The 14,652-nt window shown below is 34.8% G+C and overlaps 1 protein-coding gene across 1 annotated transcript in view; it reads left to right on the plus strand.

The window, feature by feature from the left end:
* LOC134851936 (uncharacterized) overlaps nt 1-14,652 on the plus strand; it is a 141,974-nt gene that overhangs the window by 124,695 nt on the left and 2,627 nt on the right. Inside the window, exons 7-10 of the mRNA XM_063868210.1 lie at nt 7,730-8,025; nt 9,088-9,275; nt 10,147-10,425; nt 13,196-13,223. Coding sequence (XP_063724280.1) covers nt 7,730-8,025; nt 9,088-9,275; nt 10,147-10,425; nt 13,196-13,223 — 791 coding nt within the window. The remainder of the gene's footprint in view (nt 1-7,729; nt 8,026-9,087; nt 9,276-10,146; nt 10,426-13,195; nt 13,224-14,652) is intronic.

Genomic DNA, 14,652 nt, shown 5'->3' on the forward strand with positions numbered 1-14,652 from the left:
TTAATCCGACTATCCATAAACTGGATGGAATAGTTTTTGGTTATCAAAATATTGACAAAGTATGCTCTTCAAGCGGAGCTTCAAGAACCGTGTATGGAAGTAATAAGACCAATTAGCCTTCCTTAATTGAATTTGGAACGATTTTAAGGTGCGGGATAATTCGCCACGCGTAAATAATGCGCGTTAAACTTTCAGCATTAAAGTATCACAGCGCTCTTATAGTCATGTTAGTCTCATGGTGAGCATTTCAGAGCCTTTCTTAAGCCAGGATAGTTTAGTCGTGACCGCGCCACTTCTGGAACCACAAAGGTCCCTGGAGCGACTCTACAATGGAAATATTTTTGAGAATTGGTGTGAATAAAAAAAACCACCCTGCGGTTATATATTCCTTCGGAAATCGGAACAATTCCCAAACGACGGCTTGAAAATACTTTTTAGCAGTTTTTTTCTGGTTAAATTCTTTTGAATATTTTATCCTTCATATGTCCAAATTTCATCCAGCATATGTAAAAATTTCAACCGTTGAATCTCCAGTAGTTGCAGAGAAAACTGCAAAAGAACTAAAACTTTTTCTTCATCTCATCGCTTGAAAACTAAATTTGCGATTTAAATGCCCCATGAATAGCTGCGAGGTAAACTTTCAGATAAATTTGAGACCGCACAGTATGCACGCCATGTTAAATTACGCTGTGGGAAAAAGCATAGCTATTTCACTCGTTTTATTCATGACTTCAAGAATAAAGCAGATTTCTTTAAGTTCACGCAAGCGAAATAACTTGTTTGGATCAAAAAGCGTGGAGAAACTTAGGATTTGGGCGTTTATTTACATATAACAGCATCAGTTGTGTTATAATACGAATCCATCATTTTAGCCGATGTAAGTCGAACATTTTCTGTCATTTATGTATGTGAGTAACTTCTGCGTATTGTTTAGTTTCTGTTTGGTGATGTTAAATAGCCTGAGCAGTATCGGCTTAATTAAAACGCATCCAATGCTGCTTTCTCTTAGATATGGCAAACCGACTCGGTAAATGCAGCTTCGCTTTAGTATAAACAGGTTCTATAATATTCAGGTACCACAATCAGGCCATTGGTAGATTGTGACTGAAGCTTCCATCATATTTTATGTATGAGTAAGCTTGTCTAAAAACGGTTCCAAAATAACCAAACTTAAATTTTATGAGTCTTTACTCTTGCAATAAGCAAGGGTATTGCAATAGGGTACTAGAATTTTTCCCGTAAATATCTTTGCTCACAGATGATGTGCCCTCTAGACTGAACAAAGTGCTAAAAAACCTGGATATGTATGATAGATAGATTTTCATGACAACAATTTTCTTTCGTTTTTTTTCTTTTTTTCCCGCTTGATAGATTTCGACTTAATGGCTTTATATTGCGTCTTTTGACGAGCGAAAAAGTTTGCAGTTTTGTATGTGGGTGTGTTTTGCGGGTAAGGTGACTTGATAAATTTTTTTGAATTTTTTTCGGCTTGTATTTTATCGGCTTAGTGGCCTCATTTTGTTTCATATGACGAGCAAATAAAGTTTATTGTGGCGAGGGCGAGGGGGAAGTTTTGACTTTTTATACGTCCCAACTCCAGTTCATTTTTTTCGGCTTAAAGAGTTTCAGCTAAGGTGTTTTCGGCTTCGTTACCGCTTGATAATTTTGTTCCGATGCTAGTTTTTTATTCTATTGTCTTAAAAATTCTTACCAACTAGCATTATTCATTTTAATAGATCTAATTTTGTCGACATTTTCAATTTTTGTCGGACTTAGCGACTTTCTTGTTTTGTATCGCAAGTAGTGCGAAGCTCCGCTTCACCTCTGTGTTTACATTGTTTTCAACTTTTTTCCTGGTTTTTTTCAGGCTTTCTTAAGAGTCAGTGGACAATGTGAAGGCACTTAAATAGGTGGCGATATTTTTAGTTTGAATTTTTTCTAACGCCCAAATTTGACTTATTGATTTCTTTCAAGTTCAATCTGAACTCAATTGCTAAAACTAGAGCAATTTACGCTCGCCAATATTGATTGTAACTTGTTTTTTTACCGATATGTTTTAAATAAATTTGGTCGTTTTCATAGGTTTTCTTGGTTTCGTTGACACTTCTCCAGCTGTCTGTTGGCTATCTTTGTTCTGGTCGAAACTATGGTCAAAACTCTGCGATTCTATTTCATCGTTGATTTAATTTCTGTCTTTTACATAGCATCAGTTTTAAATAAAAAAAGTATATTTTCTGTTTTAATTCTCTTTATTTGAAAAAATTGAAGTCATTTCTCAAATAACAGTTTCCTTCGTTTCGTTTTTGCTGGCTTCCTGGTAGTTTCATGCTGTTTTTTCACTGACTGTATCTGAGTTTTAATAATCTAGATACAGTATCAATGTTGTTTCTTTTTGTGTAAAAAGTTAGTTTTATCTGTTCATTTAGTTTCTTGCATCTTTGCCTTTTTTTAAATTGACTGCTACTGCAGTTTTTTTTATAAAGCAAGTTTTCTTGCTTTCACTTTTTTAAGTTTTTCCGCCATAACTTTTCGAATACTTTCTTTCATTCTTATATTTAAATTAATGATATATTCAAAGTTGACGGTTTTTCTTAATCTTGCTGCAACATTCAGTATCTCAGGTGTTGAAAAAGTTGCTGTTGTGTGTCAGTAATTTTTATTGATTTTTGTGATTTCAATGACAACTGTCCCAAAGTATTTTGGCTTTTTCTGTTCTGTACGAAATTTTTTTGGCTAGGTTTGACCATGTAGATAGATAACTCATACATTTATATTGAAAATTTTTCCTCATCTTTCTGTAACAATTCGGCATCTGCTATTGATTATGAGTCGTTTTTATTGATTTTTATGAGTTCAGGATCACTTTTCCAATTGTCTGGTGGCTATGACTGTTCTGATCAAAAATCTGTTGGCTAGGTTTCTGTTTGTTCGTATATTATTTTCCATCATTGAAGATGCTACAGTTTTGAATAAAATGGGTTTCATTTCGTTTTGTTTCTCTATACGTCAAAAAATTGAAAATGGTTATCGAAAAACCGTTTCGTTGGTTTCGATTTGTCATGGTGGCCTGTTATTATCATTTTAAAATTGTTATTGTATCTAAGTTACTTTTTCTGAAATTTACTAGTAACGTTGTCTAGTAATTTTGCGATATGTATATTGGTCAGGTAGAAAGTTTTTGATTTCATTTTTTCCTTCATTGCTGTTTTTAAATGATTTTTTTTCCGGGTGGCTGATATAATTTCTGGCTACTAATAGGGGCTTTTAAGTTCAATAGTTAAATATTACTCAAGCAAGTTTGCGAACATGTTGTCATACCGTCACTCTGATTTTTTCTCCAACCGAACTACCACTTTTTAAAGCAAAACTTTGTGCAAGTTTTCGGGTAAAATTAATCTGTGATAGTCAATGTTGAACTGTTGTGAAAATATTTAAGCTCAATCGTAAGCAGAATTAGCCTGCGGTCATTTGATTTTTTTTTTGAATTTTGACTTTTGTTTCAATCTGTTGGAATGATTATTTTGCAAGTTTAGGCTTTATTTGATGGTGCTCGGAGCGTTATCGTGACTACCTTGAGCGAGGCTAGTAAACTGAAAATCCACAGCACTCTTATATTTGAATGAAATTGAGTTGAGGCAAGCGAATTGGTTCCAATAATTTTCTTACTAGACTCAAATGATAGTTGTCAGTACTTGTTAGTTGTTTTTTTTTCTGGGAAAGACATACTTCTTTGTCTTGTTTCATATTTTTGTCATTGGACGTAGTGAAGACTATTTTTTATCAGTTGTGTTAATTTTAAAGTTTTTTTGGAAATGTTTTAAAAATTGTTGGCCTCAATTTGACCTTTGTAGTAGTTAGAACATATTTAAAAGATGCCTGAGGGAAAAAGAGTCTGGCCCGAGGGCCCGAGGCCATCTTCAACTATGTTCTAACTATGAAGAGGGAAAGATGCAAAAAAAATTGTGAAAGAGCCCGGAAAAAAGCGCGAAACTATGCAAATGATTTCTTTTTTCATTCATGCGTTCTAATATTTCATTTTTCATTCATGCCTTGTCGTGAAAAAACATGCGTGAAAGAGCAAAAACATACTCTTCTGCTGTTTGAGTTTTGATTACGCTTGCGATTAGTAAGCTTTATCAAATTGGAGTATAGGCTTTTTTGTCGTGTTAACACTTTGCCTAACAGAGTCACTGATACAGCTTGTTATCTTGAATCATTGTTGCTGTAACTGCTGTTTCATCAATACTATCTTTATGTGGCATCGCAGGGAAAGCGTAGCTCCGCTTTGCCTCTCTGTTTGTCGTCAAGTTCAGTTCAAGCTCATGTGGTCAGACGAATGCAAAACACCCTCTCCAATTACAAAGCATAAATTTACTCGAAAGAAACGTGAACGATTCTTGGTTTCTAAAACTGTTTTTTTTTCAAGGACTTCCCAGCGGAGAAAAACTTTACTCATCGGTTCAGGTTTTTGAGATCTTAATTTTTTTAACCCGAAGAGCAACATGCGTAGTATATTTTTAATGGGTCGACTTATTTGGTTTTCCGGGCTCTGCAAGCACACTCCAATCTTATTTTGACCAATGCCGTTTTGAACAAAGTAGTGTTTTCTTAATTGCGCGCTCCGGATCAAAATCGATTTTTTTTGTCAATTATGAAGAACAAACCTGTTCAAAATAGTATTATTCTGTTCAAGACCATTTAGATTTTCCTTGCATTAGGGCAAAGATTAGAAATTGAAGTTCAAATATGGAGGGGAGAAGTAGTTGGTATCTAAAAATAGGGAAAGTAGATTAGCGCAAGGAGGGGAAATATAACAGAACTAAAGTGAGCTTCTTTCATTTGCCGTTTTTAATGTGCGAAAGTCTGTCAAAGTTTAGTGCTGATTTAACGCATTAAAGGCGATAACTATCAAAGCAAACAGTTTTCTTCATAAAATTTAAAAAAGGTTTTGACAATTTTGGCTCCCGGAATTGTTCCAATTGAAATTGGGTAGTTATTGATTGAAGCTGAAATTAGCTCTGAATGTTCAGGATTCTTGAAATATTAAAAAAAAAGTTTTATTTCAGTTGTTTTCTGAGGACAATCTTTTTTAAGTCGAAACTTTTATTGGGCGAACTTTCGACTTCTTAACCAAAGACTTATGGCGGATTTTATTCATACCAATTGAGAGATACTGTTGTCTTGAGCTCAAAGTAAATTATTTTACCTGTGATCATTTCGTAAACTTACAGAAGCTGTAAAATTGCTAATTTGGGCAATTTAAGATAATTTACGCGCGACGTAATGCGTTTTTATAACAGCCGTAAGCGGTAAATTTAGGCATTCCAATTTGGGTTGAGGTCAGAATTTTAGTCCTATCAAAATAATTCGGGACGCTAAACATACGTTTTGTGTTTTACATAGTGTGTGGGGTAATAAAATGAAGACAAAACTGCTCGTATTAGGGCGAAGCCCTGAATGTTCTGACTGCCTTTTAAGGTCTATGGAGCAGCAAGAACATGAAAAGTTAAATATAATAAAATAAATTAAAATTTTTTTGGGAAAAACATCCCCCCACACGCCATATTAAGTACAAAGTGATAGGTTTTGCTCTTATTAACAAACCAATTATGACATATAAACTTCCTTGAATCAATTTGGAACGATTTCTAATACGGATTAAATTTCGCTTACGCGTTAATAGCGCGAAATTTACCGCGCGTTGATTGTCCGAAATTGGCCGAAAAGGCAAACTTTAAACCCCCATAACTTGACAAAAAATGATCACAGGTGAAATGTTTTTTCAATATTAAGCTCAGGATAACAATAGCTTTCGATTGATTTTAGAAAATTCCGTCAAAAATGGCTCTTCAAAAAATCGACCTTTGTCTGAAGAAAAAAACTCACCCCGAGCACAAATATTCCGTTACTTTCGTTACAAAAGTCGGAACAAAAAAACGAAAGAAAATGAGAGCAGTCTTGTTCGGATTACTTGAAGATTGTAGTTTCAATTTGGATAACATTCAATAAGACTGTTAGTATATCATGGCCTTGTCCTAATTTTTCTGACTGCCTTGTAAATGGTCTCAAAATATTGTGGAATAGAACATTATGTTCGATTCTTTTGTTTTCTTCCCCAACAGCCATTGTAAAAGAGCTTAGTATTAAAAGTTGAGTTTCATAGGGAATCATTATCAGTAATAAGCTTGCTTCAATTCAATTTAGAACATTTTGAGTACGGGATTGATTGCCAGGTATAAATAAACAGGGTATGGTCAAATTAGTAATTTTCGAAATCCTAGAAAAAAAAATATCGCAGATCAAATAAATGTTTTCGCGGGTTTTTTCGAATATAACCACCCCTCCCCCTCCCCCCCTCCTAATTGATGAAAATTCGAAATGATTATTTTATAGGAAGTTTAAACCTACTTTCACTTAAAAATGCAGAGGTGATATCCCGAGCAGAAAACGGGAAAAAAATAAAGAATAACCAGTTCGAAGCTTAATTAAGAAAAAAGGCCTCTCTTTGATCAGTCCCATTTTCTTGTGTTTTTAAACAACAAGACCAGTTTTTGCTCAATTACTGGGTTGATTACTTCGTTGGGTTATATTTATTTGTCAAAAACTATTAATAATCCATTTTTCAAATTTTTTATTTCTATGTTCGGGGTGGTTTTTTGAGATCAGTTTAACAGCAGACTTTGCTTCCTTGGGAAATCGATCCCTTGATCTGCATGAGCCCAGCAGAATTTGCAAACCACTATAGAATCCATCCACAAAGCTGTTGAAACTGCTCCTTTTATATTTACACGTAGTGAATTATCCGCACTACAAAGTCGTTCCAAATTGAATCGAGGCAATAAACTAATTGGTCAGAATGATTCTTTACACGACTCAAACTTTATCACCTAAAGTTTGATATTATTAGCCTAAAATTCATAGTTTTGCCGGATCAAGTTAACATCCTCCCCCCAGATAGACCAAGTTAAGATCTTCCACCCCAGCCTTTAATTCGCATTAAATTTGCTAAGCGATGCATGTAAAATGCTCGATTCTGATTGGCTGAAAATTGCCAACTTAGAACCAAAATAACATTCTCCCCCCAACGGTTTTTTTGGGGGTGGGATGATTTTAACTTGGTCCGTTTCGTCAATGTTTAATTTACCGAAAACTGTTCGAGACCAATAAAAGGGCTGTCGGAACATTCAGGGTTTTGCCCTGATAGGAAGGGTCTGGTTTTGATCCAAGTTGGTCTGAATAAAAAATACCCCGGATTTATTTGCTTCCCACATTCTTGGAAAATGGGAACAGTAAACATTTTTTGATGCTCTGGTTCAAATGAGCAGTTTAGAGCCACCCTGTTCATCTTAATGGGCACCGCAAGCAATCCATTCTTCTTAAGGCGATTTATCCAAGAGGAAAAGAACCAAAATGCAAACTGTTCTGCTCCTTACAGAGAACAAATATTGTGCCTCTAGTTAAAAACTACATTCGAAGTGTGTACTGACTCAAGCTCGAAAGGCGAGAAGAGTGGAAAATATTTTGAAGTTTGCTTTTCAAATCATAGAAGTTTCCAAATCAATTTTCTAACATCTTAAATGTATGTTTAAAAATCTCAACTGATTGGGTTCATTGATGCTTATAGTTCTAGTTATAACTTTAATTAACCAATAGTTGTTTCGATCATTATTTGAACGGAAGTTAAACTTTTACAGGCTCCATCATTTAATCAGTGTTTTAAACTTTTTAGCAAGATGATCACACAATTGCAATACATGAAGGACCAAACTGTCATCTCGCCATCGCCAACGTACTTCAACAAAAACAGCAATAAAAACAACAACAAAAGCTTCTCTTTCCAATTGCCAATCAATACTACCAACGATCAATTTCGCTCGCCATCATCGCCATCTCTTGTCGGAACTAAATTGGCGTCCGGTTCCGTGGCCTCAATCCTCTCGGATACCGAGTCCCTGCAGGACCTGGTTGAACATCAACAACAGTCGCCGACAATATGCGAAGTGCAGACTAGAATTACGCCTGCAGGCATGGAAAAAACTTGGGCTCAGTTAAGAAAGAAGAAGTTAATATAGTGCATGTAGCTCTTTTAAGTGTTCGTTGAAATTTTTTAAGGGCAAATTTTGAGTATGAAAAGGAGACCCACATTTAAGAAAAGTGAAAACAAGTCGATCAAAAACAGTAAATCAAATTTAACAACAAGTAACCAACTTAAGTTTAAAACGTGGAAAAGACTATGTGCGTTTAAATTCGCATCTCAATATAGTGAAAAAAAAAGATCAATTATAATTGAGTTTTATTGCCAGTGTCCACAAAAACTAAAAAACTATCGATTATAATGGATTAAAAATGGGTCTTGTTGCCTCGAAAATTAATTATAATCCGTTTTTAATTGATTATGATCAGTGGCGGATCTAGGTTTTTCTGGAGGGAAGGGGCTGGATTTTCAAAAAATTTCGAAAATTTTGTCGACCTTTTTTCTGAAAAAACAGGCCATAAAGGCGTTTGGAAAAGTTAGACAAAAAATCGCGTTTTTTGATGCGGGCTCCCCCCTCAAAACTACCATATATTGGGGCCAAAGGCGCTTTTAGAAAAATTTTAAGGTCCGTTACCAAAAATGGATATCTCAAAATAGTCTAAAGGGGGACTCTTTGGGTCGGCAGGGAGTCAAATCCGCAAGAGAGGGCGTCCGCCCACCACCCCCCTCCTAAATCCGCTGGTGGTTATAATAGATTTTTTCACTTTTGTGGACACCGACAAGGAAATTCAATTATAATCGATTTTTATTCATGGAGCTCCAATGCGGGGACCGTTTATTATATAAGATGATAGAAACAACTTATCCTGGGACAGGCTTAGGAGAGTTTGATAGGTTCTCTTAAAATCGCAATAACTTAAACATAATTAATTTAAATATAATTAAAATATAATGTATATAAATTTATACCTGAAGTAGGCTTGAATCGTTTACGAAAAAAGTCGGGAAATAAAAAGATCCTTCAAAATTGCTTTTTCATTTATCTTGAAAGACTAAATAATTGACGCAAAAATATAATGCAACCTGGAGCCTAAATTTGAACGTTTATGCAGCAGTTCCGAATAGCAACGAATGTGGTTTTTGTGGGGCCGAATTGGACAAAAGTGCGGCAGATCTGATGTCGCAGAGTTTCAACCAGCTCACTTCGGTGCTGTTCAGCTCGGTCGATTCGGGTAGAAATAGCGCGGGCGGTGGTGGGTCTGTGTTCAACCGGGGATCAGTTTGCTCCGATTGCCATAAGGTACCAAAAATATTATTTTTAAAGCGTCGGAAAACAGGCTCTTATAGCCTAGTGGCGTCCTCCCAATCTACACATTTGCAAACGAGTATATAATAATCATGAAAGTTATGGCTGCAATTTTTTATGATTGCAATTATGATTGCAAGCTGGGGCGGATCTAGGATTTTCTCGAGGGGGGGGGGGGGGATTTTCAAAAACACTTCGAAAGTTTTGTAGACCTTTTTTTTAGGTCGAACAATTTGATTTTTCTAAAGTCTACCAGATCAATATAAAGAACCTATTTTCACCCAATTTTCTGTGCCGCAGGCGAATTTTTGAAAAAAAACCATAAAGCGTATTTAAGCATTTTTGGAAAATTTTGACCAAAAAAACCGCGTTTTTTTTGGCACGCGCTCCCCCCTCAAAATTAAGCATATTTTGGCGCCGACAGCGCCTTTAAAAAAATTTAGGGTCCGTCATCCAAAAATGGATACCTCAAAATAGTACAAAGGGGGAATGTTTTGGTCGGCAGCGGGTCGAATCCCTGAAAGAAGACGTCTGCACAAAAAACATCGTGTTTTTATTATTTTTGAACATTGTTTTGTAGAGCAAATCTTAGTATTTTTCGGCCATTTTTTCTATTTGAGCGCCTTTAAAATTAGCCTTACGCTCGAGCAAATACTTTTATTTTAAAAAAATTTGAAGATCGAAAACAGCCAAAATTTGACAGGGGTAAAATCGAAAAAAGTTCTTTTTCCAGGGCAGAAGAGGAGTCCGCTTCATCCATCTATCCACATCGAATAGCTTTCTGCATGTTGCCTAGTTTGACAAGTTGTCTTTTGTTATGAATTGTCCTGTTATGGAATGTTTTCGTAATGTGGAAATGTTTCAGAGAGCGTGTTCCCGCTGTATAGTCAAAGTAGTGATGCCTAAAGTACCACCCCACACAAATGATAACAGTCCATCAGGGAACAACAATGCCCTCCTCTCTCCCACTGCGGCCTCAGGGGGCAGCTCTAGTCATGGGGGAGGGGGTGGTCTGGGGTCAGGTGGGGGCTCGCTGTTGTCGCCCGGCAATTCACGAATATCTCCGGCCTCTATGATGTCCAGTGCATTTTCATCTAGCACGATCACGCTGCACGTGTGCAAACTGTGCGCCCATCAACGAGAGGTAAAATTATTTAACAGTTGAAAGACGGAGCGCTTGGTCGTAGAAGTTTTTTTAAACCATTTTGAACCTTTCGAATACTGCGGAAGCCCTAGAACGACCATATGCGAGATTTTTTGGAAGAAATTGTTGTTTTTGAGCATTGTTTGGTGCTTTTTTTACTAGAAATTGTGGAATAAAATACTGTGTAAGCTCTTTTGGATTTGACCTCAAATTGCCTTTTTTCGTCGTTTGGCAACCAAAATTGATGGCAACCGTCTTTCTTTTTTTCCAGCCTTTAATCAAATTCCTGTCAGTTTTTGTCCATTTAAGTATGCGATACGAAAAAATTCGCAGCACGTAATAATTTTTTTAATATAATATCCTGGATTAATTGTTTTCATATAGTTTTATTAGAATCCAAAACTGAAATGGATTTGGTTATCAAATTTTTCAAAACTTTTCAAAAACCGCCCCCCCCCCTTGAAAAATTTCTGCGCACGCCATTGATTTGATATAATTATAAACTTGGCATCATGCGAGGTGAGTTCTTTATAGTAGTCAAAAGTGTCTGAAAAAAGCAGACCTTACGGCCTAGTTCCTTCCCACCCCGACGGGGTTTGTTGGAACAAAAATGTTCTGAAGTTGCGTATTCATAAAGTTTTCGAGTGAAGCCGGAACACGATGGTTCAAATCAGAAGCTAGTTTAGGTGGGGATTTGAGATCTTAAAAATTCGACATTCCTGAACACTCATGGGCAAGGTTGCATAAAAATCTGATGTATATTCTCGATTGATTTAAATCCAATTTTTATGATTTTACCTTGATTTTTTTTATTTTTATTGCAAACATTTTTGTTTCAAGAATCAATTAATTTACGCAAAATTACTGATTCAGCATCCGAAAGAATAACACAAGTTAACCATATTTTTCTATTCCCAGACAATTTCTGAGACTGGAATGGATAAATCCAAAAGTGCTGAAAAAATTTTTCCAGTTAAAAGTATGCTATGAAGAGCTAAGTACGTAACCAATGTAAATACTGCAAGCTGCGTTGTATGTTTACAGCGGCACTCGGCAGGATAACACAAGGGTTGATTTTTTTGTTTTTTATTCTACGATTAAAATCCGATTGAAATCATTGATTTAAATCAAGTTGCTGCTCATGGATCTCCTCTGGATACTGTTTTAGAACATCTAGTTTTTGATGACCGAAGCTAACCTTTGTCTATATATCCTAATTTTGACGGGGAGCGAGTGGTGTTGTCTAACAGCTCGAAAAATGAGTTTATTGGATATAAAAAAGACAAAGTTTCATTCTAAAATTTCATTTTTGTTTATTTCTTTTCAATTGCAAAGTTTTTGTCCTTTTAATAGATTATGTTTGCGAAATGCAGCTTTGGGTCGGCTGGGGATCGAATCCCTGAGGGTAGGGGGGGGGGGGGGCGCCTACTTCACCCCCTCCCCCCTAAATATGCCCCTGTTTGAAATTATAGTTGAGCGGTAAGAAGAACGTTGCCAAAGATATGATATAAAAGTAGCACAGTTTCGAACATTCGGTAATTAAGAACGGTATTTAAGAAAAAATTAAGAAAACATTTTTTCTAGGCAAAATTTTGTGTTCATTTTTTTGCTGTCAAAAAACACTGTTTCCTTTCTAGTGAGGACACTCCAATCAGCCGAAAAAACGCAAAAAATGGTTTCAATAGCTAAATTAACGCTGAACTTGTAGCAGCATAAAAATTTGAGCTCACTCTCTGATCAAATTGCCTGATTTAGTTTGAAAGGCACAGTTTTTCTTGGCAATGAAAAAGTTTTAAGATAGCAGAAAATTGATATCAAAAATCCAAGTTCAGCTGTAATGGCTATAATATAATACTAATTCACCCCTACGAACTCTCCTAGTTTTTTCATTTTAGGTATCTGCAATGATGAAAATAATCAATCCAACTAACTCAGCGGTTTACTTGACAGTTTTTTGGTAAAACAATACCAAACTTGCAAAAACAATTTTTCTAGCGCCGTTTGTTTTTTTTTGTATTCAAATTTCAATTTATTTTTGAAAACAATTTTTTTTGCTTAAATTTGTCGATGTCAAACTTCAGCTTGTCAAAAAATCGTCTATCTCGTGTTGACAACAAGTTTCGACAAATGCTAATCATATGACAGTTTTTTGTTGTGATTTTTTCATTTGTTCAGAAAATTGCTGAAAACATGATGAATAGCAACCGTTCAAAATATGGAATTGTTTCACCAAAAGTGTTGTTTGCTGTTCTTTGTTTGTTTTGACAATTCTCGAAGAGCGGAAAGGAACTGAAGATTGCGGTCCGTTTTTGTATTTTTTTCCTGTTAATTTTGAATTTTTCAAGGAAATTTCACAGAGGATCAGATGTAGTATCATATTTAAAACCTAGTGGCCGTGATTATTATTGTTCGGTGGCCTTGAAAATAATTTAAAAAAGAGCCCCTCTGTGTCGAAAAAAACTGGTCTCAATTTCTTCGGTTTTTAAATTAAGTTCGACAAAATTTGCTGAGAGGCTGACCTTCCAATTTTAATTCTTTTAAAATGTTTACTCAATATTCTTACTCATGGTTTTTATATATGTTTCATTTTCCGATTTTTTTTTCACGTAAGTCAATCGCTGCTTTTGGAAAATAAAGAAACAGGAAATCGAGACAACAAAAATTGCAGAAATATGTTTATGTATACATTTTTTTGATTTTTAGAATGTTGTTAATTTCGAACTTTTTTGCTATGTCAAAATAGTTGAAACATTTTTTGTTACTTGCACAGCAACTGGCTATCCTGGTTTCTGTTGAAGGTGGGTTGTGTTCGTAACTAAAGAGCAGTGACAAAGATCTTGATTATTTAAAATATTTGAGTATATTAGGCATATTATTTCAAGAATGCTCACATAATATGTTATTCGACTATCCTGAAATGGGAAATAATGTTCATACTGTGATAAACGTACAAAATAAAATTTTCAAAAATTTGCTGCAAATTGTTTTCTGCATTTTTTGAAATATTTTCAACTAATAGTTTTTTTTATTGCGTTCTTGAAAATTTTAGAGCTGCTTTTTTGTCGTGTTCTTGCTAATGTTTGCGAAGCGGAGCTTCGCCTTCGTCTAAATTTTGTTAAGAAAGACTGAAAAATGTTAAGTTTTGGGTTATCGGGACAACCTTTTGCACTTAAGAATTTATTTTTGCATGTATTTTTTATATAGATTTTTTCTGTCAGTTACATTTTCAATATTATGGAAATTATGATTAGCAAGTTTACGCAAGGGTTGGAAACTTATTTGTTTGTGTTTTGTAAATGAGCCTAACAAAACTAATTAAGATTTTTAGCCAACTATTTCATTTAACAATGAACAAATGGCTAAAAAGGAGGTGGAGCAGTAAGCAGAATGGCCCAAGTGCAGAATGGGTCCAAGAGCGGAAAGACTGAAATTGATTGAGTTTAATTAGTTTATACGGGCTAATTACAATAAATTGTTTGCAATGTAGATTCAATTCACTGTAAAATTTACTACCTTGAAATCTCAATGCGAGAACGCCGTGGAACTTTGCAGAATGATCCACGAGGCAGAAAAACATTATTTTCTATGAGCTACTCAGTTAATTAAATATAAGAATTGTCAATATTACCAAAGAAAAGATTATTTTATGCATAACTTCAGTAATCTAAAATTTTTAAAAATCAAATATTAATTTAATGAAATTGTTCATTTCATGTATAATTAATTCATCTACTATAATTCATTGATTAAACAATTATCAGAATCTCCAATAGTAACACGTAAATGAATTAATTATTCATGAATTGAACATTAAGTTAACAATTGATTTTTTTTAAATGTTAGGTTACTGAATTTGTGCGTAAAATAATATTTTCTTTGGTAATATTGAGAGTTCTTAGGTTTAACTTACCGATTAGCTTATAAAATATAATGTTTTTCCGTTTTCCGCTTAAGTTAATAATTGATTTTTAAAAAAATGTTAGGTTACTGAAGTTATGCGTAAAATAATATTTTCTTTGGTAATATTGAGAGTTCTTACGTTTAATTTACCGATTAGCTTATAAAATATAATGTTTTTCTGTTTTTCCGCTCGTTGTTCATTCTGCTTATTTGCTGGCCACCGGCTAAAAAGACTAGTCATTCAATTTCCGTACTATGGGAATGGCCTCTTCAGTATATTTGTCAGAAACAAAACACTTCTTCTTATAGTGAAACGATAGTGTTTTT

This window comes from Symsagittifera roscoffensis, chromosome 7, assembly GCF_963678635.1.
Source record: "Symsagittifera roscoffensis chromosome 7, txSymRosc1.1, whole genome shotgun sequence".
Lineage (NCBI taxonomy): Eukaryota > Metazoa > Xenacoelomorpha > Acoela > Convolutidae > Symsagittifera > Symsagittifera roscoffensis.